General features: G+C 47.7%; 1 protein-coding gene across 6 annotated transcripts in view; it reads right to left on the bottom strand.

Moving 5' to 3' along the window:
• The window catches only part of STXBP5 (syntaxin binding protein 5), a 1306577-nt gene that overhangs the window by 976431 nt on the left and 306492 nt on the right, over positions 1-23654 (bottom strand). For all 6 annotated transcript variants that reach the window (XM_085611623.1, XM_085611620.1, XM_085611619.1 and 3 more), the window contains exon 4: positions 12809-12909. In XM_085611623.1, the coding sequence (XP_085467749.1) occupies positions 12809-12909 (101 nt within the window). The remainder of the gene's footprint in view (positions 1-12808; positions 12910-23654) is intronic.

Raw genomic sequence — 23654 nt, 5'->3', positions numbered from 1 at the left:
GACGTTGGATACTTGGGAATATACTGCGAAGTAAATGCATATTTAGTACTTTTAAATGTATTTGCAAACTAAAAGCATGCACAGTTAAATCTTGCGTAGTAATGGTATTTGCGATGTAAAAACATCGTAGTAAAAACTTGCGAACTAATGGTCTGCTAAGAACCATCATATATTCTTGAAATGTATGTGTTTAAGAGTCGCAGTATCACAGTACTTAAAAGTGGTACAGCGGCACCTGTTACTCACAGTAAAAGCAGATCTGACTGGTTGAAAGCAATGTATTAATGCATTTTGCAGGAGTTTCCACCACATTCACCCCATGTTTGGTGTGACAACATTCAGTTTTCGCTTTATTAGGGGGTATTTATCACAAACAAAATAAAACATGGCATCTAAAGGTGAGAAGACACCTCAGCAAGAGCCTCAGGATCAGGAGGAGCAGCTGAGAACTAGGCCAGAATACATTGTCTAAAAACTATTTTCAATTTAACCTGAAAAAAATCTGAAAGGGGTCACATGCAATTTAATAAAAAAAAGTTTAGGAGGGGTACCGGCAACAAGTACTCTTTTGGCATGTCAAGAATAATGAAGCACCTCAAAATGTGGTACAGTCGCCAATTGAATGCAGCCTAAAAGGAAACAGGAAGAGGAGGCTCCATCTTCCATTGCAGGTCCATCTGTACAACCCAGTGACTGCGTACCACCACAAGTTTTGGCAACCCACAGGGACAGCAGCCTTTTGTACTCTCATATTGGGTTGCACTGCAACAAGTGCTATACGTTTATTTCTATTACAAAGCAAAGTTCTGGAGCTCAGGACAAGCAGTCGATGAAGTAATTTTGTTTTGGAAAAGTCCAAATTCACATGCCCTGTTTTATTTTTAGGTAAACTCTACAAAAAATGTTTTAAAGTTCCCCCCAAAACAATTGTTAGAACCACCTTTCTCAGTTAAAAAGAAAAGTTGTCTGTTATGTCTAAATGTTAAAATATGTTCAGCCGTGCATAGTGGGGGTTGGCTGCACAACATTTCAATTTGATAAATGGATTGTCTTCCAAGAAGCATATGTTTTTTAGGAGATTTTAGCTGGTCATAAAAGCAAAGTGCCATTTATTAATAGCCCTAGCATGCTCATCTCGATTTCTTTACTTTCATAGACAACAGGTTGTTGGATTTACAACTTTTTCAATGCATAAAGTAAAGATGTGCGCATACACAGGTTTTCCTAAAGATGCAATAAAAATACTGGTTCTATGTTAAAATGATCTATTATACGCGATGTTGCTGCAAATGCTTTAAGTTTACCACTTCCAACACAAACCTAATCTTCTGACCCCTTTTCATGCCACACTTCGTTGTTGGCACAGCTTGACTCTGCTAATGTGCATGTTCAGCAAAGGGGCCCTATTCCCACATTTCCATATTGCTTTAGCCCAAGATGTTGCTTTATGGTGGTATCTTCTTTTAAGGATAGCTGGGGGCAACACAATACATCATCTAAATGTAATCAAACACTTCACCTCAAAAAACAAAGATCATTATTTTTGACAATGCTTGTTAAAACAATGGTTGCAGAAACTGATCAGAGGGAGAGAAAAGGTAGTCATCTTCAGAGTAGTGTTTAGAGAATCCAAATTCAACCCCGTGGAGTGCAACACTTTGTGGATTTTTCACAAAACTCTGAATAGATTATTTTGTGTATAAGGAGTTATAGGAGCCTGACTAGGTGACTCAATATGATCTAATGCAACATTCCCAATGTTAAGGCAGTTAGTCAGATTTTGGATTAGTTAGAGTATGGCAGAGGTACTTAGGAAGGCCCAAGTGTTTCCATAATCAAAACGAGGGGCAACCGATGTAGAAAAAACTGTTTTGTGTTGATTCAAAGATAGCACTGGGAAATTCTCTAAAGGGTTTTCAGTTACAAGAAGCCATGGGTTACAAGTTTACAAATTAGTGGTTTTCAAAGCCAGTACATTTGGGGAGACACAATTTAAGTTTGGTACTGATGAAGAAGACACCTGTGTGACACATTTATTAGCCATACACCATGCATCAGAACATAGGTCAGATGGCTGGTCACGGATAAGTAGCTTAGTCTTACTGTTGTTGAGCTTCAACAAATTAAATTTCATCAACCTGGAATCTGCTATAAAGCAGTTTTGGAAATGTGCATGCAACTCTGTAATGTCTCTGATGGGTAATATGCAAAGTGCGCATGACTGCTTGGCCGGGCCAAAACGGCCGGCCAAGCAGTCATGCAAACTTAGTGTGCACAGTCCACTCCCCCTCCCTGAGCCACCAGCCCCGCAGCAACCAAAAATAAAATTATAATAATGTTCAGTTATTATCATTTTGTTTTGCCCTCTTTCACTCCTCTAGGAGCAATGGGGCGACGCCTTAGCAGAGGAGCTGGCACGGATTTGCTTGTCTGCTAGCCAAGCTCCTAATATGTACTTAAAAATGTAAGTAATATATCTAATAAGTCTTAACTGCTGTGAGGCATTGTGTTTTTAGACCGCACATGTGCTTGCATGCCTAAATTAAGATTCTGTACAGTATAATATTATATCAAACAGGAGTAACAGAGCAAGAGGTGACAGTAAAAGAAAAAAAAGGGGTGAGACAGGTACACACTAACAGAAAAAGAAACACAAAGTTGATAGACAAACACAAATCAAGAAAGCTAAAGAGAAAAGACAGTGACACAAACACAGAAACAAATAAAAAGACAAAGCACATCAAGCGAGACAGAAGTAGATGAAAAAGACATTAGGAGTGACAAAGTTTAAGACAAAAAAATGCAAATAGCAAAAAAAGGAAGAGAGAGGAAAGACACTGGGTATAAGGAGAGAAGGTGCAGATAACCGGACATAAAGGCTGAGCAATAATAGAAAAAGCAAGAGCAGTAAAAGTGGGCAGGAGAAAAAGGAGAGGATATCAACAGAGGACAGATGATTAGAGAACATGTGTTGAAAGAGACAAACAACTAAATAGGCAATAATAGGCCCATAATAAGAGAAGAGGGAAAATAGGCAGCATAAGAAGAGTGAGAAACCCACACTGATATTGTGAGAAGGGCTTAAGCAGAAGGGCACCTAAGAAATAAATAAGAGGATATACATTGAGTGAAAGCAGCCTCAGAATTTTGTGCTGCGAGTCATCTGCCCTACCTGACAAACCTTTCTGAAATCCAATAACTTGTAGTGTTATCTATTTCCTTTCAATGTTAAGGGTCGCCTAGGCGTCTGCATCAAGTACTCTGAATCCAAACTGGGGACATGAAGTTCAGAAAAATGCTGAAGGACTAACCTCCCATGCACTGTGCATAGATCCCAGACTAGTGAATTGCTTGTAAATTCCCTTGCACTTCTTCACCTCCTTATGACTTTTAGTGGTCTAAAGTGATCTTCCTCAGGTGCACACGCATTTCACTAGTGCCCTGTCACATCATGTTTCCATACCACCAATTTGTATGCTTTACCTGTGTCACAGCGAAGACATATAATTAGTCTTCATCGATAATGTCCTTGTGTCAAAATAGCTTTAGGATTGGCTCCCCTCCGCAATACCGTGCTGTTTTTCTTCTACATCACGCCACTGTTGGGAAATATGCTCTGGGTCCCATGAAACGTGTCCTCTAAACAGCCATTCAAATACAAAATCATATTCTCAGTAATAAACTTTGTGAAGTGTGATTTTTATAATGCACACTGTCCCGAGTAATGGTCTTTTGTCCCAGGTGATTGTCCTGCAAAATGATATTTGACATTCATCTAGGATACTGAAGAGAGCTGCATAGCCTCCTTTAGAGTGACACAAGGTTATCCCCTTTTATCTGAAGTGCATGCTTAAATGTGCGTAAAATGCATCTTTGCTTCAACTTATTTTTGGCTGTTCTTTGAAGAAGAGGTCGATCTATGGCTGTCAACCGTAGGTGGTTGCAGAACCTCTCATTTAATTATTCTTGGTATTCTGGCAACATTTATGTCCAAATACACATTTTGTTCACCATGACAAAAAAGTACCCTTGGCTTAGACAATGCTTATGTACTTTATTTATAAAGTTTTGTTTAGCATTTGACATACTCTGTGGTGTCAGAGTGCTTTGTGTGAAGTATGTACAATACAATAGCTGCAGGAAAATATGTCATTCTAAATGTTTGTTTTAAATATCACAGCTGGACAGGAGTCAAAGTAAGACAGGGACTATTCATGTGCTCACAGAAGGGAAACAATAAATAACTTGTTAAAGGTTTGTACTTTTGCTCTCAGAACTGTATCAGTTAAGGAGTTTATCATCCGAGATAACGCTGGAGCATTAGTTGTTTCAGCTCCCATTCTAAGGCCTATTTACGGGAGAAGCCTGTATCATATTTCCTGGGCTTTATTCAATAATAAGCAGGAGAAGGAAACCTTGGATAATCTTTCTAGGCGAATGGATTCAGCAACTAGCAGCTTTTCGGAGAGGTATCTTGGAGAGCCCGTGTACAAGGTCTTGAAAGTCATGCAGGCTATTCTGAACGTGCTTCTAGCTTCTACTGGAAGCCAATTCAGGGAATTCAAGGCTGATGCGTTCAAAACATTTCACTACTGTGATGCATCTTGCTGCATCATGAAGAGCGGCCTTCAGCGCGGCGAGATGTAGTTTAGGAATGTCTGTCAGTAGGGCATTTGCACAGTCCACTCGTAATAACAATAATAACTGCACCACGGTTTTGAAATCCGCTTCGGGTAAGAAAGAAATCATCCCATGTAAAGGTGATGTTGCCCTGGTAGAATGGGAGCGCAGCCCCACTGGAGGCTCCTTTTTAGCCAGAGAATAACAGGCATTTATACACAAGACGACCCAGCGGGAGATAGTCCTCTTGTGCACAGCTCGGCCTTTCTGGGTGCATACGTAGCCATCAAAGAGCTGGTCATCCACCCGGAATTGTTGTGTGCAATTCAGGTAAAATGAGAGCGCACGTTTTGGGCGAGACGGTGGAGCCTCTCTTCCTCTCTGGAAAGGTGAGGAGGCGGAAAGAAAGTGGGCAAGGTGATAGATTGCCCGATATGGAAGGCAGTAACAACCTTTGGCAAAAAGGAAGGACGAGTTCGGAGCACAACTTTGTCCAGATGAACAGACAGAAAAGGAGGCGTTACGCCTTAAATGGGAAGCACACTTGGGTGAGGCCATTGAGGAGAAACCATGGGGAGAGCTCATAGAACGGGCTTGGAAGAGCACTAGGAATGCGCGCTTTCAATTAATTCACTTATATGTATTACATAGGGCATATTTAACCCTGGGCAAGATTAATGATTACTTTGGGGTCTCATCCACCTGTCCGAGGTGTAACCTGGAGGGAGCAGTGTTTCTTCACATGTTTTGGGAATGTCCACATTTGGGAGAGTTTTGGAGAGGGGTGACGGCTGGACTGGCGACAGTGACGGAGAGAGAGATAGCCTTGACACCTGGCTTTTGCTTGTTACATTGGTTCCCGCACACTGCCAAGACCAAAGTTACTAGTAAGTTTATTGATCTGGGGTTGGTGTTGGCAAAGAGGGATCTCACCACTCATTGGAAAGCGAAAAATGGCCCCAACCTGCTGCGATGGAATAGGGAACTAGTGAAATGGGCGGATAGTGAGGGGAACTGCAGACTGCTCATGTACTGCGAATGAAAAGACTATGGAAATGGTGCAAGCATGGGTGGCATTGGTGGATATAGTGAAACACACGAGCGTGGACGCCGATGGTACGCTTGAAGAGAGGGGCGCTGCACTGTGCGACTGAGCCTGCATTTTTTTGACAATCCTGTGATCGGCGCAGGGCCTGGGAAGTGCTTGCTGAGGGCTTCTTTCACTCCTTTCCAGGATATTACGCCCTGGGCTTTTTGGACATAGGGGGCATGGAGCAGGGTGGATTAATCTGATGTGCATAAATGGGAAATTTCATGAGTCAGCGGCATGCCTGGGGGGGAGGGGGGCGGGATTTTTACGGGGAGTTGGGGGGGGGGGGGAGGGGGCTGAGTGGCCATGATACAAAGAACCCTGATGACACTCTCTTTATGATGGGGCGTGCTGAGTTACATACTACGCTAAGCACGAGGAGGGAGGCGGGTGATGGAAGAGCATAAAAGTTGTCTCCCCGACAGGAGAAATTAATGCTGGATGGGGATGATGGGCCTTAAGACTGTAAGAAGTGGGGTTAGCTGCACTGGATTTCGTTTGCACCTCTTGATCATTTGTAATGCCCTGCGGGCTGCTTAATGTGTCTTCTTTTTGAAAACCCAAAAAAATGCTGTTAAAAAAAAAAAAAAAAAAACAGTCAGAAAAGGAGGTTTACAGGAAAGAAACTGGAGCTCACTCACGTGCCTAGAGGAGGTCATGGCAACCAGGAAAGCAGTCTTCAAAGTCAATAAACGAAGAGGACAGTTGTGAAGCGGCTCAAAGGGAGCGCACATCAAATAGGTAAGAACCAGATTCAAGTCCCACTGCGGCATCACAAATGGAATAGAAGGGAAAAGGTGAGTAATGCCTTTGAGAAATCGATTTACAACAGGGGACTTGAAAAGAGAGGGCTGATCAGGGAGCCTGAGAAAGGCTGACATTGCAGAAAGGTAGCCCTTAATAGTGCCCAGAGCAGAGTCCTGCCGGGCCAAAGAAAGAAGGAACAAAAGGACTTCTGAAAGAGGGGCAGAAAGGGGATCCACAGCCTTTGTTGTGCACCATGCCACAAATGTGTTCCACCTGCAGGCGTATACTGATTAAGTGGAGGGACGCCTGGTTGCCAGAATGATATCACAGACTTCAGGAGGCAAGTCAAATGGAATCAACTGTCGCCGCTCAATCTCCACGCAAGGAGATGGAGGCTGGACAGGTTCGGGTGGAGGACCAGCCCCTGCTGCTGCGACAGAAGATCCTCCCGAAGAGGCAGTCGGATCGGGGGATCCACGCTCACACTGAGTAGCTCGGGATACCAAACTCTTCGAGCCCAGTCTGGGGCCACAAGAATGACTTGGGCACGGTCGCGCTTGATCTTCTTCAGCACTCTGGGTAGAAGTGGTATAGGCGGAAAGGCATACAATAGACCGCAACTTGGGAAAAGCGTCACCGAGCAAGTGCCGCCTTGGAAATTCCAACACGCAGAACTGCTGACATTGCGCGTTCTCTTCGGTGGGAAATAGATCTAACCAAGGCTCTCCCCACTGTTGAAAGAGACCTTGCGCTACCTCCGAGTGAAGACGCCATGTGTGATCCATCATGCACCTGTGGCCGATATCGTTCGGCCTGGCGTTCAAAAAACCTGCCAAGTGTTGAACCACCAAGGAAATGCCTTGATGTTCCAGCCATGTCCAGAGACGCAGAGCCTCCTGACATAGGGTCCACGACCCTACCCCGCTTTGCTTGTTGCAGTACCATATGGCGGTGGTGTTGTCTGTAAACACCTGCACTACTCCACCCTTGACAGAGGGAAGGAATGCCTTCAGTGCAAGTAGGATCGCCCTGAGCTCCAGAAGGTTGATATGGAGCCTGGACTCCGCCGGGCACCAGTGGCCTCTGATCTCCGCCTCTCTCATGTGGCCGCCCCATCCCAGGAGGGACGCATCCGTCACCACTGTGTCCTCCGGTTGGTGAAGGGAGAGTGATCTGCCGCTCACCTAATGCTGGTTCATGAGCCACCACTGCAATTGCCGTGCAGTGCCCTCCGAGATCTGGACGTACTCAGACAGGTTCCCCTGATGCTGCGCCCACTGGAACTTCAGGTCCCACTGCAGAGCCCGCATATGCCATCTGGCATGATTAGTCAGCAGGGTGCAGGAGGCCATGAGGCCCTGCAGCCTCAAGGTCATCTTGACCAAAACCCAGGCAAGGGCCGAAAGATCGGAATCATAGCCGAATGTCCCGGACTCGCTGTTCGGGAGGATAAACCCGAAACCGCGCCGTATCCAGAACTGCTCCGATGAAGAGGAGCTTCTGAGAGGGAATCAGGTGCGACTTCAGCACGTTGATGGAGAACCCCAGCAAATGCAGGAGGTCAGCCGTAGTATGGAGGTGGGAGACGACTGCCTGGGGCGAGCCCGCCTTCAACAACCAGTCGTCGAGATAGGGGAAGACTGAAACCCCTGATCTGCGCAGATGAGCTGCGACCACCGCCATCACTTTCATGAACATCCAAGGGGCACTGGTAAGGCCAAAAGGGAGCACGGTGAACTGAAAGTGCTCGTGGCCTACCGTGAACCGCAGTCCAACGCAATCTATAACCTTGCCCACTTTCTTTCCGCCTCTGCACCCTTCCACAGAGGAAGAGAGGCTCCACCATCTCGCCCAAAACGTGCGCTCTCATTTTACCTGAATCGTACAAAACAATTCATGGTGGATGACCAGCTCTTTAATGGCTACGTAGGCACCAAGCAAGTCCAATGCTAACATCCAGTCTTGCAGGTCAAGGGCAGACAAGACCTGAGCAAGTGTGAACATCTTGAACTTCTCCTTCCGGAGGAAGCAATTGAAGTTCCAAAGGTATAAGATATGACGTAGGCCCTTGCCCTTCATTGGAACCAGGAATTAGTGGGAATAACAACCACGCCCCACTTCTGGCGTCAGAACGTGCTCAATGGCCCCCTTGGCCAAGAGGGCCGCAACTTCCTGCTGAAGAAGTGTCAAGTGATCTCTCGACTTGCGGTGGAATTGAGGTGGCATGGCTGGAGGGGTAGACTCGAAGGGGAGTGAGTAGCCCCTTCAGACGATCTGTAAAACCCACCTGTCCGAGGTGATGGTGTACCAGTGGGGGAGGTGATGGCGAATCCTGCCGCCCACTGGCATTTGATGGGCCTGAAACACCGGACTAGGAAGGTTTGGAGGCAGTGGTGGCAGGGGTGGTGGTGGACTGACCCGCCCGCTGGCCCCGTGACCTTCCTCGGCGGGTCCCACGTCCACGGCTCCACTGATACTGTTGCTGGGCAGGCCTGTGGCTCTTTAATGAACGCGTTTAGGCGCCCCTTCCTTGGCCACAAAAGGAGCGAGGAGTGGTCGAAAGGCCCAGGGACTTGGCCGTAGCCCGCGAGTCTTTAAAGAGCTCCAAAGCACTATCTGCCTTGTCCCCAAAAAGGCGAGTGCCATCAAACGGCATGTCCATCAGAGTGTTCTGGACATGCCCTGAAAAGCCAGTTGTCCTCAGTCAGGCATGACAGCGTAGCGCCACGGTCGTGGAAATCGCTCTGCCCAGCGAGTCGGTGGTGTCAAGACCACAACGAATCGTGAACTTGGCTGTATCTCTCCATTCAGCAATAGCTTGGAAGAGCACCGTCCGGGCATCCTCGGGACACTGAGGAAGCACCTGCGCCACCGTATCCCACAGAGTGGGAATAACGGCGAAGAGGCATGCAGTGTTCACAGACCACAACCCTGAACTGGCGGAAGAGAAAATCTTCTTCCCAAACTGCTCCAGTTTCTTGGATTCCCTTTCCGGAGGTGCGGAAGGGAATGCGCTTGGGATGCAGAGGCTTGGACAACCAAGCTCTCAGGGGTAGGGTGTTAGGAGAGGAAAATGGGGGTCGCCTGGGGCTGGGCGATGGCGTCAGGCCATGTTCCTATCCACAGGAGCCCCTATGTTGGGCCTGGACCAGGTGCCCAAAAGAACCTCTGAAAGTGTGTCATTGAAGGGCAGCAGCGGCTCTGCAGAGGAAGCCGCCGGCCGAAGCACTTCTGTCAGGTTAGTCCTGACGGCCACTGTAGGGAGCTCGAGGTGGAGAGCCTCGGCTGCCCTACACAACACCACTGAACAAGTACCACCCTCCTCCATAGCCACGGTAGAAGGAGACAGTGCGCCAGGTTCTGGAGAAAAATCCAGTCCACCTGCATCCTCCAAATCCTCTGCCCAGTCCGGGTCTAACTCGCATTGGGCTGCGAGAGGGTCTTCAGACCCCTCACAGTCCTCCCCGTCCTCCGTAACCTGCTGGGCAGGCGGAAAAGAAAGAGGATGGAGAAAGGGATAGAAATTCCCCATCGGCGACGGAATCGGCGTCGATTGACACCGGTCTGGCATCGTCTCCATGTCGGGGTGGAAGCCGGGGACGACACTGGCCGGGTGGCCGGCCAACGCCGGCGGCGGTGCCGTAGACGTCGGTGGATGTAGTACGAGATCAACCAACGTAGGCTGTGATCCATGCATGGATCCATGGTGGTCTCGCTGCGTCAAGGCCAGCGCTGACGTCGGGGCTGGAGCCGACAACGAAGAAGGGCGAGGACCCCCAGTCGAACCCGCAGGGCCCGAAGGCGGGCTGGCGGGGCCAGATGGCCCAAAGAGGCGAGCCATGGCTGACAGGAAGTCCTGCAGCTGGGCCGGAGTCGCAGACGGACCCGGGAAAGGCGGGTAGGTCATCTGCATCTGCGTAGGCTCCACCGGAGCCGCGGGGACGGCACCACCCGCACCCTCAGCCATGTCGAGCAACAGGCTAGGGGAAGGCGAAGAGCGACGGCGCTTCTTCGACTTCTTGTGCTTCGTCTTACCTGTCCCCAAGTGCAAAGACTTCGTCGAACGATAATGGGGGCTCCGCGATCGGTCCCTCAACCTCCCACGAGGCCTCAAGCAACTTTCGGGACTGTTCTCGCAAAGTTTTCGGAGCCATGGCCCGGCAGTCGGAGCACGACGTGGGGTCATGGTCGCGCCCCAGGCAGTAGAGACACTCGCGGTGCGGGTCCGTCACCGACATCATGCGGGGACAAACTTCGCAAGATTTGAAACCGGGCATCCCTACAGCACCAGGAGTCGATAGACTCAAAAAAGACAGAGACAAAAGTCCCAAAAACTCAGTCAAAAATTGACTGGGGGTACCCCTCTCTCCGGATCTGCGCTTTCTGGCGTGGAAAAATAAAGAAATGACGTCAGCGCGCGAGGGTGGAGGCTAAGTAGCTGCCGCGACGTCATCCCGGCAATCACGATGCCTACGACGGACGCGGAGCCGCACAACGCCACCTTCCGATGCACAGGGGTACCGCTGACGAAAACTTTCCGGATCTAGTCTGACGCCTGGGGGTAATTCTAAAGTAAGGAATCTATCACTAACGTGTCTCTTTCAGATACTTAGGTCTGTGCATATTTAATGGCCACCTCAATGCAAACAGTACTGTCTGTAAATGACAATGCGCTGGCACAAGATGTTTTAGTTACATTCAAAAATTGCAGTCTCATTTCCATTAAATGTAGGTGGGTCGCAAAAGTTTGTTGTTCGGAAAACCGGGCTGTGGGTCTAAAAGGTTTGGGAAGCAGTGACAAAGACAGTAAGTAGTCTTGTGTCCACTACGGAGTAAACTTTTGGGAACCACACAGCCAGGCCTAGGTCTCGTGGTCGATTCTGGGCCTAGGCCTCAGTGTGCACACAGGATTTCGTGTGTGCGGGAACTAAATAAAGAAATTAGGATGTCACTTTCACATGGAGTCAGGGTACACGCCGCAAGGAAGCATATTAGTTTACCATGCAGGGGACAGGGTACAGGGGTTACAACTGTGGTATGCTGCTATTGTCCCTACGTTGCTGGTAATTGTTGTGGTTGTTGTCCCTGCTGTGGGGGCAGAACGGAGGGATCAGAGGAACTTTTATGTCCATCCATAACCCTCGCTATGAAAGCATCAGATTATGTACTCACAAACTGCAGCATTTGTTTTAGCCCGAATACATTCAAAAGTCATCAGATAAACACATAGTCCAACATAATATAGACCAGACAGAAATCTAATTAATTCCCAACGTCTGCAGCTTCGCAGATTTTTTCACACAACAGTTCTTAAGGTTTTAACCAGTCAAGTGCAACAGTCGGTTTTGCATTCAGACACTTGCTCTCACCTTCTCCAGTGTAAACATGGATATGATTTTACACAGTCAGGTGTGACAAGTCCCTTGTCTCAACAGTCAATAAAACTACAAAATCTTCAGCATGCTTCCTCTAGGGCAATGGGTTAATTTCTGCTAGATTTTCCATCCACTCTGCTGACAGATTACCTCAACCATCCCAGGGAGAGATGAATATCTCCCCTGTAAAGTATTTATTTAACCTGGCTCTTCCTTAATGCAGCTTCCTGTTTAATCTCATGCTGGGAATTAAATCTTCATCTGTCTGGCAATAACAATGGAGGACGTCGTTTGTCTCCATGCATTTGAGTTTTGCAACTTTTTAGGTGCTTTCATGCTTTTCAAACAAATAGTTAACTCAAATTTGTTTAAAAATCCATAAATCCTACCATATCATATACAAAAATTAGTCACGCTTAAAAACGCAAGAAGCATCACTTTGCAATTAGTAGCACCAAGCCAGAGAAAAAATCCTCTCGAATGAGTCTGACAGCTGGGAAGTTCAACAGACTGTTCGATTCTTTGAATGGGCTTAATTTGGTATGGTTTACTTCATAAATATCTGCAAAGCAGTTCTTTGGGTTTCCGCCACTTTTTAAAACCCGTTATAAATTCCATTTACCAGCCCCTGAATATGTGCTTCTCACCTAAAAAACTGTTATAAACAATGCAACCTTGATTTATTATATCTCAAGAGAAAACAGCCTCACTCTAATTCAAATCTTAATACCCTAAGACCAAAATCCATTTGCTTTCAACTACAACTACGCTTGTGAGGTCAAGTCTTTGTACCATTCTTGCACATCCAGCCAGTGGAAAACAGTAATGTTGGGCTTGGGGTATAGAAATGGACGCATAGAAGCAAATATCGACTACAGCTGGAAGCTGCTTGTCCTCTTTCATTCAATGAACAGCTCATCACAAAGTTACAAAATTGTCTAGCTACTCATTAAGACATATATAAATCAAACATTACCTTTCTCGGCTAAATTTGAGGGAATGAAGTATGGCGGGTCTTTTCTGACGTAAATTCCACAGGTGTAAAGTGTCATCAGCCAAGGCACTCACAAGAGCTCCCTGTAAACCAAAAAACAAACACATGTACTAATCTGAAAGCTTTTATCCACAATCAGGTTGAAAATGCATACTTCAGTAAGTTGTTTACCTGAAAGCATTCGTATGGAGATTGATGGTAAAAATAGGCAAAACAATTCAGTTCGATTACATAGATTTTTCTATTAGATTACACATTTTCCATAACTGTATAGGTAACTCGGGTACCTCCTTGTATTAACTGTTATGAATGCAGTCTGAATACGGTATCACATTCTGAACTTTCTTCTGTGTCAGAAAAACGTTTCACAAAAAATGGCAGAACATTTGGCATTAAGTGGATGCCATGTGCTATCTTATACAGAACATCATTACAGTGGAATGGTCTGTATGCATGTATGGAACGAACTTTTAAAACACAAGTGAACCACCCAGCTACCAGAAGATTCCGCCCAAATAGAAATGTACTGTTGCATCGACTATCCACTCTGGTGTCTTTCATAGGTATAAGCTTGCCAGTTGCAATTTATCCAATTTCTAGACAACAAACAAGATGGGGGGGGGGGTCTCTGGAAACAGCAGTAGCTTGCTTTTCCACTTACAGTTTTAGATCACTCATCAGACCTAAAACATTTTTATGGTCTTCGCAGAAAGAAGGTAAATGGCCACTGAGACTGGCGTAACGGCTAGAGCTGCAGACTTTGGAGCTCGGGATTCAGGTTGGAGTATCGGGGTCAGCTCAACATCCTGTGATTCTGCGCAAATCACTTAATCTCCCTGTGCCTATGGACAGTGCCTTGATGCCCTCACGGGTGATTAGCCGCATGCTACAAATCTGAGTATCATGTATTTATTTATTCATAATAAAGAGTCCAAGGATTAGGGTGAGTTATTGAAATTGGACATAACCACCTTATTTTTCTTGAGATTCACCTTCAATTTTTTTTAGTTTTAAACAGCCACCAAAATTTGATGGTTAGAGAGACTTAAAAAAGTACTTGCAGCAGTGCTTAATGCCATTAAGGTTATTCACCATCGATGTCTGGCACATCTTACACTCTAGGCAACAAAGGAGCTGCAGTGCGGGATAGAACACAAAATATCACAAATCACAGTCTGTGCCTTACTTCTGAACTGGGGAAGTGGATACATCCATACATATCTGAAGAATTTACCTTTGTGGAAAGCAGACCCGTGATGGGCGCGCTCAACTCTTGGCAGTATGACTGCAGAATCGAATCATTCACTTTTATTTGTATGTATCTGGTTATAAAGATTGTTATCTAGTACTGCACGCCTGCTTCGGAATACATGTTAGTTGAACAGCAAATAAAAATAACATATATCGTGTAGTAAACTGTTAAACTCGGAGTGTGTTCCACCCTGTGTCTAAAGTGCACCATGTGAGGATACAGACTATTATGATGTGTAAGTGTTCTTGAATGCGTTTAGAGATAATCCATCTGCTCCGAGCTTCAGTAGTTAATGTGTTGGGTTGCCTCATCCAAATTCTATCATTCCAGTATGGAAAGGCACTTTATGGGCACTTACTGTGTCTCCCATGCATTAACTGGAATGGTCACATTTGGTCGTGAGTCTGCAAAGACTTAACATTTTGGGATCTCCACCAGTGTAGCTGGTTTGTTAGTTTTGTCACCATCAACAGTGACCACTGCCAAGACTCGTTGCCAATTGGACCACCACAAAGCTTGCTACTGCTGGATTTGTTCTCTTTTATAACCTGGCATTGAGAAGTAGATTAATGCCGTGATCACAAAAGGCGCATTGCCTTCCTCTCAGAGTTTCAAACTTCTAGAAAAATGAGATTCATGCTCAGAAATGCTTGCGACCCACTTTCGTGTAAAAATTGTCCCAAAGAAATTCTGTATACTCAGCAGAAGTAATTTTGTAACATTAACAGTGAATCCCAAGAGAATCAACTACTTAAAGGGGTATTTGTCTGGGCTTGACACTTCTGAAAAATGTATCTCTTTACCAGCCAGTTGCTCGGTTATGGACAACCATGGAATGACTCTCAGCCGAAACTTCATAATAAATTAAAGGACCGTGAAAACATTGTTTACCACTCATCACAAATTTCAGGTATTTGCCTTTTCGTGAGACACTACCCGATGTGGAATTATGCATGTCTGAGGTTGAATGCCCTCATGCATCCTCTCTCCTACTGCAAAGGTATTATCTTCTTCAAAGGTTGTCATCTTGAGCTGCAGTGTACTGACATACCAGTCTAGAGTCCATAATTAAAGAACACTATTTAATGTTCAATCCTCTCTGAAGATAAGGAAAAATACGTAAGCCACCTGCAAGTTTTTTTAACTTTAATTTAATGCTTCTATTGCCCGTTTTTGCAATAGCGCAGTATCTTGCTTCATCATTTGGCTTTGGTTAATGAGGTTTTCAATAGCCTCTAAAATTTGATGCAGCATCCAGAGGTGTATCTAACCAGTAGCCAAAAGTCTAAGGTTATTTCAGCCCACTTATAATGGTATAACCTCAGACCTCTCTCGAAAAGGTGTTGCACTTGGGTTCATGTAAGGTGAAAAGTAAAGTTCAATAAGTGTATTTGTATCAAGTGCCACAACTACAAGCCAGACTCTTGATAGTGAGGCTTGTCAGGATGGACCCACTTGTAGAATCTGCAGCAGTGGGGCCAGTCCTGATGCAAGTATTTGCAACTGTTTGCCTTCCGTAAAAATATGTCCTTCACCTCTGGAGACAGACAGTGGATTTTTTTTCTATCACCTCCGACAGAAAGCAGCACTGAAAACAACACAAAGTCAACTAATTGAGCCCATGTGGCCATTTTCCTTTCAGTAGTCTTCATTCTTCCATTAGCTGGAGGTTGACCTTCAGTAACTCCTTAGAAGGGAAAGTTAGAGCGCTGTGTGCATATAGCTGCCAAGGATTCAAATTACTATGCGTGACATTTTCATAATTTCAGAGTAATTACGCGTGATATTTCAACAACTATGAGTGATACTTAAATTCACTGCAAAGCAAGCACTAGAAATGGGAGGGCACTAACCCAGCTAACCTGATCGTATTGTTAAATGTGTAACCAATACAGCCAGCGGCTGTCACAGAGTTACACATCTCTGGCATTGGCCAAGCGGCTCTGCTGACTTAATGTCGCTGGTGCTGAAATTAATTGGGCTGGCACCCTGCATGCTTGTGCTATTAATAATTTAAAGCACATTTTCAAGCAGTGAAAGAGAGATACCTCACGAGGCACTACTTACTTTGCGTGGCGACTCTTGAGGAGCGGAAATTGGTACAGGCAGCTTCGCTGCAACAAATCCCTCGGCAAACGCCGGCCCGAGCATGATTCTGTGGCTAAGTAGCAGCTGTACAGGGGCAAACTTTGGCATCTCAAGAACCCTGTACAAACGGCCGGTATGTTTCTCAAGGTGGAAACCCTACACCCAACCAGGATGTCTGGCTCGGCTCCATCAATATGCCGACTTGCCCTCTCCTAGAAACCATATATTCTAATCCACAAGTGGCCTAACAGAAGCTGTGAAATAGGTGAAGGAGGCACACGGTTGGCAGTAACACATTCAACCTTTCTATCACACACGCAACTCCACGGCGATACGCTCCACCATTCTATCGGGTCATACTTGCTCAGCACATGATCCTGTATCATTCCTCCTAATTCCTCCTGTCACCCAGAACTTACCATCAGGTTGCCGTTGACAGCGTGGGCCATCGCTGCTCCCACAGCACTTGGTCAGGGCGCCGCCCCAGCCCTGCCAAGTACCTCGTATCCGGCGTTAGACTAACACATTTCAGTGTGGTGGTCCACATTCCTTCACTGAAATGCAAATTCATGCATAATAGCGCGTCCTCAGGAGCGCTAGTATTCATGCACTAATACTGACTGATTGATTTTAACTGACTGACTTTAACAACTGGGCGCCTATTTCTGTTTTATACTGACTGCTCCCTTCAACCAAAACAAGGCTGCGTCAGAATTGTAACTTTTAACCCCAGATGCGGGGTGGTGTGTGTTTGTGATTCGCTACAGTCCACTGATTAAGCTTGCTCACTATGGACTTCAAAGATCCCTTCAGGTGGTTCACTATCAGAAAAATGCCCCGATTCCCTAGCCTCTCGGCACAGGACCCATGACCCCCCTCTTTTCTCTGCTTGTTGCAGCACCATATGGCGGTGGTGTTGTCCGTGAGAACCTGCATCAGCTCCCCCTTGGTGGATGGCAGGAATGCCTATATTGCCAAGTAAATGGCCCACGGCTCCAGCAGATTGATTTGTTGCCAGGCTTCTGAGAGGACCTGCTCTCCTCCTCTCTCAGAAGGCCTCCCCAACCCAGCAGTGACTTATTCGTCATGACTGACAACTCGGAGACGGAAAGGGCCAGGCACTGCTGCTGGACCAAGCGATTGAGAAGCTACCCCTGCAGATCGATTAAAGTTTCTTCTGAGATTAGGATGGCATTGGACTGGTTTCCTGGATGCTGGGTCCACTGGAACTTCAGATTCCATTACAGTGCTCGCATAGGCCATCTGGCATGGTCGACAAGGAGGATGCTAGAAGTCCAAGAAGCCTCAGAACCGCTATCACCGAGATTCAGAACTGAGGCTGCAACATTGGGAACATAGCAGGAATGTCCTGTACATGTTGTAATAGAAGGAAGGCCCTGAAATGAACTGTATCCAGGAGAGCTTTGATGAAGGGGGGCCTCTGCAAGGTTGTCAGGAGAGATTTTGGCTTGTTGATTCGGAAACTCAATGATGTCAAGAAGTGGTCTACAACCGACTGAAGTGAGCCCATCTTCAGCGGCCAATCGTAGAGGTTGGGGAAAGCTGGGATCGACCACCGCAATCACTTTTATGAACACCCCTGAAGCACTGGTGAGGAAAAGGGGTTCATGGCAAACTGAAAATGCTCCTGTCCAACCTTGAACTGCAAGTATTGTCTGTGGGACCACAGGGTGAGTATATAAAAATACATGTCCTGCAAGTCCAAGGACACTTATCCAGTAACGCTGGTCCAGGTCAGATAAAATCTGGGCTAGCATGAGCATTTGAAATTAGCCCTTCTGCAGGACGGCATTCCCAGGACAAATGACTAAGATATGCCGAAGCACCCCATCTTTTGTCAACATAGGGTAAAAAGAAGCATTAGGGATCCTGTCCTAATTCCGAACCCAAAGGCCCCAGAATGGCTCCTTTGCAGAGTAAAACCTGCACAACTTGCAATAGAATAGACAAGTGTTCCCCTGAGATTCAACCTGACAGGGGAGAAGGGGGGCGAGATTCAGCGTGGCACAAAGGACGGGTAGGGTAAATCCAAGCTGAACTGTTTTGGGAACCCATCTGTTAGACGGGATGCATCAACATCCTGGTAAAAAACGCTGGATTCTACCTCCTGTTGGGTGGTTGTGTTCCACTAATGGCAAGCTAAACTGGCTTACCTGCTGCTGCTGCAGCAGGGAAGATTAAAGAGAAGCCTGGTGTACTTGATGGGCTGTATATTGTCTGCATGTTGACACTCATCCACATACTCACACTGCCTATACGTCAGAGGGGAGCAGATGAGTATAGAAAATGGACAAGGTGAGGAATTGCCCCAGGTGGAATGGTTTAATACTTTTGCTAAGAAAGAGGCCCTAATGCGAAGCACAAACTTATCAGGAAAGATGTTCAGGTAAGGAGGCCTTAATCAGAGCCTACAATCAGCTCACTCTCCTGGCAGAAGTAATTGCCACCAAAAAAGCTGTTTTGATGGAAAGCAGCCAGAGGGGGCAGTTGTGCAGAGGTTCGAAAGGGAGCACACACAAGGAAGGTGAGAACCACAAAAGCATGATGAATGGGGCAGGTGAGATTTGTACAAGCCCTCTAACAAATCTATTTACAATAGGGGATTTAAATAAAGAGAGTGGTCTGGCAGCCTCAAGACAGTAGACAGGGTGTAAAGATACCCTTTAAGACTGCCCAGAGCTATGCTGGGCAAGGGTCAAAATAAAGAGAAGGACTTGAGAGAGGGACGCAGAAAGAGGAAGAAGATATTTTTGCCACCGGCTGGCATACATGGTCTTGGTAGAGGGACGCCTAGCTGCCAAATTAACATAGCAAATTTTGGGAGGAAGGTCAAATGCTATCAACTGCCGCCGCTCAATCTCCACGCAAGAAGGTGTAGAGTTGACAGGTTCAGGTAGAGGACCCTACCCTGCAGCTGCGACAGAAGATCCTTCGAAGGGGCAGCCTGATCGAAGGATCAATGCTCAGTTGGAGAAGCTCTGGACACCAAACTATCCATGCCCAGTCCGGAGCCACAAGAATGACTTGGACACAGTCGCTTCTGATCTTCTTGAGCACTCTGGACAAGAGTGGTATTGGCGGAAAGGTGTACAGGACGCCTAAGCTCCACTCGAAATTAAAAGCGCCGCCGAGCGAGTGCCACCTTGAAAACTCCAGTGTGCAAAACTGCTGACATTGCGTGTTCTTGGCGGAGGCGAACAGATCTAACCAAAGCCAACTTCTGAAAGAGACCTTGTGCCACCTCCAGGTGGAGACGCCATCTCTGAATTGGTAAGCATTGATGGCTGAGTTAATCCGCCCAGGCAGTCAGGGAACCTGCCAGGTGTTGAACCACAAGGGATATGCCCTGCTCTTTCAGTCATGTCTAGTGACACAGGGTCTCTTGGCAAAGGGTCCACGATGCCACCACGCCCTGTATGTTGCAATACCACATGGTGGTGGTGTTGTCCGTGAACACCTGAACCAGCTTTCCCTTGTTGGAAGGAAGAAAAGCTTTCAATGCCAAGCGAATCGCTCAGAGTTCCAGCAAGTTGATGTAGAGTCCGGATTCCTCCGGAGACCAGAGTCCTCTGATCTCCACCTCTCACAAATAGCTGCCTCAACCCAGGAGTGACACGTGTCACCACTGTGTGATCCAGTTATGGAAGGGAGAGAGACTGCCTCTGACCCGTTCGTGGTTGGTCAGGCACCACTGCAGGTCCTGTGGAGTTCTCACCGAGATCTGGACCATGATGGAGAGATTCTCCTGATGCTGCACCCACTGGAACTTTAGGTCCCACTGCAGATCCTGCAGATCCCACCTGGCATGTGTTAGTAGCAGGATGCAGGAGGCCATGAGACCCAGCAGCCTTAGAGTCAGTCTCACCAAAATCCAGGATAGAGGCTGAAACATCAGTATCATAGCCTGGATATCCTGGACTGGCAGCTCGGGAGGATAGGCCCGAAACTGCACTATGTCCAGAACAGCACTAATAAAAGAGTGTCTGAGAGGGATTCAGGTGTGACTTCGGCATTGTGAACACCAGCGAAAGCAGGAGATTTTCTGCAGTCTGGAGGTGGGAGAGGACAGTCTGTGGCCTTCAACAGCCAGTCGTCGAGATAGGGGAAGACTGGTACCCCTGATCTGCGCCGATGAGCTGCGACCACCACCATCACCTTGGTGAACACCTGAGGGGCACTGGTGAGGCCAAAGGCGAGCACTGAGAACTGAAAGTGCTTGTGGCCTACTGTGTACCACAGGTAACACCAATGGGCAGACACGACGGGAATGTGAAAATAGATGCCCTGCAAGCCCAACACTACCATCCAGACTCCGGGATCTAGGAGACAAGACCTGAGCCAGAGTAAGTATCTTGAACTTTTCCTTTTTGAGGAAGTAGTGGAGGGCTCGCAGATTTAGAATAGGACGAAGGCCCTTGTCCTTTTTTGGGACCAGAAAGTAGAAGGAATAACAACCTCGGCCTACTTCTGGCACCGGTACCCTCTCTATGGCTCCCTTGGCCAAGAGTCCTGACTTCCTCCTGAAGAAAGTTCAGGTGGTCTTCCATCAGCTGGTCGTAAGTTGGGGGCATGGAGGGAGGGGTAGTCTCAAAGGGGAGGGAGTAGCCCATTCGATCAATCTGAAGAACCCACCTGTCTGATGTGATGCTTTGCCAGTGGTGAAGGTGATGGCTGATCCTGCCACTTACTAGCTGTCCATGATCTTAAAGGGCAGGACTAGAGAGTTTTAGAGGCTGCAGGGGGAGGAGTTGACTGACTCGACTTCTGGCCACCCGACCCACGGGGTTAAAAGGAGCCATGCCCACGGCCGCGTAGAGGTTGCTCAACTTGTGCAGTCTGGGATATGGCTGGCATAGCTGAAAATCCCATGAGGGGCCCCGAAAGGGGTGAAAAGAAGACAAGACTGGTCATCACTGAGAGGCCCAAGGACTTGGCCATAGACCATAAGTCCTACAAGCGCACAAGGGCCATATCTGCCTGGTCTCCAAAGAGACGGGTACCATCAAAGGGCATATCCATAAGGGAAGCCTGGACATCCCGAGAAAAGCCACAAGTTCTCAGCCAAGCATGGCATCAAACAGCCACCATCGATGACATCGTTCTGCCCAGCGAATCGGTGGTGTCAAGCCCCACAACGACTGGTGAACTTTGCCACATCCCTCCTGTCTGATACTTCTTGGGAGAGAATGGCTCAGGCGTCCTCCGAGATCTGTGACAGCACTTACGGAACCATTTCCCACAAACAGTGGGCATAACAGCCTAATAACCATGCAGTGATCACTGACCAGAATGCAAGGCTGGTGAAAGAAAAACGTTTCTTGCTCCAACTATCAAGCCTCTTGAATTCCCTTCCCGGAGGTGCAAAAAGGAACGTGCCTTGTGAGGTAGAGGCTTGGACCACCAAGCTCTCTGAGGGAGGGTGGTTGGTGAGGAATTTTGGGTCATCCGTTTCAGGGCGATGGCGGGGCTATTGTCCTATTCACAGGAGCCCCTGTACTGGACTTGGACTAGGTTCCCAGAAGGACATCAGTCAAGGCCTCATTAAATGGCAGGAGGAGTTCCGAGGCGGAGACACACGGCTGCAGGACCTTTGTCAAGATGTTCATCCTGACTTCCATCGAAGGGAGCTGAAGGTCCAGGACCTCATCTGCCTTTCTCTCCGCCATAGAATATGAAGCTCCCTCCTCCGTAGCCACGGTAGGGGGAGAAAGCAGGCCAGAATCTAGAAAGTTATCAAGTCTACTGACCTCACCCAATTCCTCAAACTAATCCTTTACATGCTCAGACTGGTCTTGTAAATGGTCAAGGGACCACTCCCAATCTTCCTCCATTCCTAGCCCTTCAAAATAAAGCTGAGGAACCGACCTAGGACCCAAGGGTGCAGTCGGCGATGGTAGGTGCCGTTACAGCTCCGGTTCGTCTGAGATAAGAATGAGGCTGGTGGCGCCAGGGGTGTCGGCAGCATCTGGATTCTCAGTGCAGGGGCCAGGGCTGGGTAAGGTCGCAGTGGCATGACGGGTGCCGGTCTGAATCCACCACTGGATCCATTAGGGGGGCATCGGTGCTGGGACCGGAGCCGCTGGCGTAGAACCTGATGGAAGCCCATCTGTGCCTCTGGGGGCCTAAGGGATGCCAGGAGGGTCAGGTCACCCAAATATGAGGCACATGGCATCATAGAATTCTTTAAGCTGGGCTGGGGTCACTCAGGCTTCCGGAAAGGCAGGGAAGCACAAAGCTGACCCTAGTACAAGTTCGCAGAATGAGGCCTAGAGCATCGAGAGTCCTCCGTCAGGTCAGCCGACAGACAAGGAGAAGTTGAAGCATGCTTCGACTTCTTGAGTTTCTTATGCCTCTTACATGACCGACCCAACAAGGGAGGAGGAGGACTAGGACTCCCAAAGCTGTGCCTAGACCTTCCTCTCAACCAGGACCAAGAGCAAGACCTCCGGGGCAAACCGCGTGGAGCTGAGCGCTGGGCAGCAAGACGCTTTACGGAGCACTCCCTTAAAGCCTTCGGAGCCATGGCCTGGCAGTCTGAGCACGAATGAGTCGTGGTCGCGCTCCAGGTACCAGAGACAAATTAAGGGCCTAAATACGAGTTCACTGCAGAGCCCGTGGTGGTGGTGGTTCACCTGCCGAATTACAACTAAAGCGGTGGGCCACCACAGGACCGTCGCAACGTGTCAAAGCAGTGTGAGGCTTTAATATGCTGACAATGCCGCTGTGGCACCGCCAAGCATATCACGAGTTTCCTCTTTGCGAACCTTTTAATGGCGGTGACCCGATCATGAAAAGGATGGCTGTCAAGAATCTAAGGGGGCCTTACACGGCTCCCTGTTGCCTCTGTGCATGGGGGTGCATGCAGGGGGACACAAGGTGTGCCCCCATGTCTTTATGCACCTCGTGTTCCTCCCCTGAACAAAATGCACAACATTGTGCATTTCGGTCCGTGCAGGAACGGGTCTGCAGCGCTCCTACATCGTTGCCTTTCTAAGGCTCTCCTATGAGCCTTAGAAAGACACCAGCGTGGGACCGCCGATGCAGGACCGCCCGACCTGTACTCCAGTCGGAATACAACGGGTGGGCTGACTACGAGTTTGGCGGTGTTGCAGCGGGACGCTAGCGTGGCGGCCCGCTGCAACACCTCCAAACTCGCAATTAGGCCCCAAGTGTAGATCCGTCAGCGACAGGGCGCGATGACAGGCGCCGCATGGTTTGAAGCCAGAAGTCTGACATTACACACCAAAAATTGTTGACAGAACATCGAAAAAAGCTTTGAAAAAGTGACAGAGTGTAGCTGTCTTCGTTGATCTGCGCTTCCACATCTGCTTGATGCCAATCCACCTTTTTGCTGCTCACACAGCTGTCATCTCTGGGTTTTCAAGGTCCATTAGTCATATTGATGGCTGTTTTCTACTTCATGACCAAAACTGTTGAATGGGCTGATAGTTGTTTGCTATTGTAAGA

The sequence above is a fragment of the Triturus cristatus genome, chromosome 6 (assembly GCF_964204655.1).
Source record: "Triturus cristatus chromosome 6, aTriCri1.1, whole genome shotgun sequence".
NCBI classification, from domain to species: Eukaryota; Metazoa; Chordata; class Amphibia; order Caudata; family Salamandridae; genus Triturus; species Triturus cristatus.
Note: the sequence above shows the minus strand (reverse complement) of the source record. Positions and strands in the feature narration are given on the sequence as shown.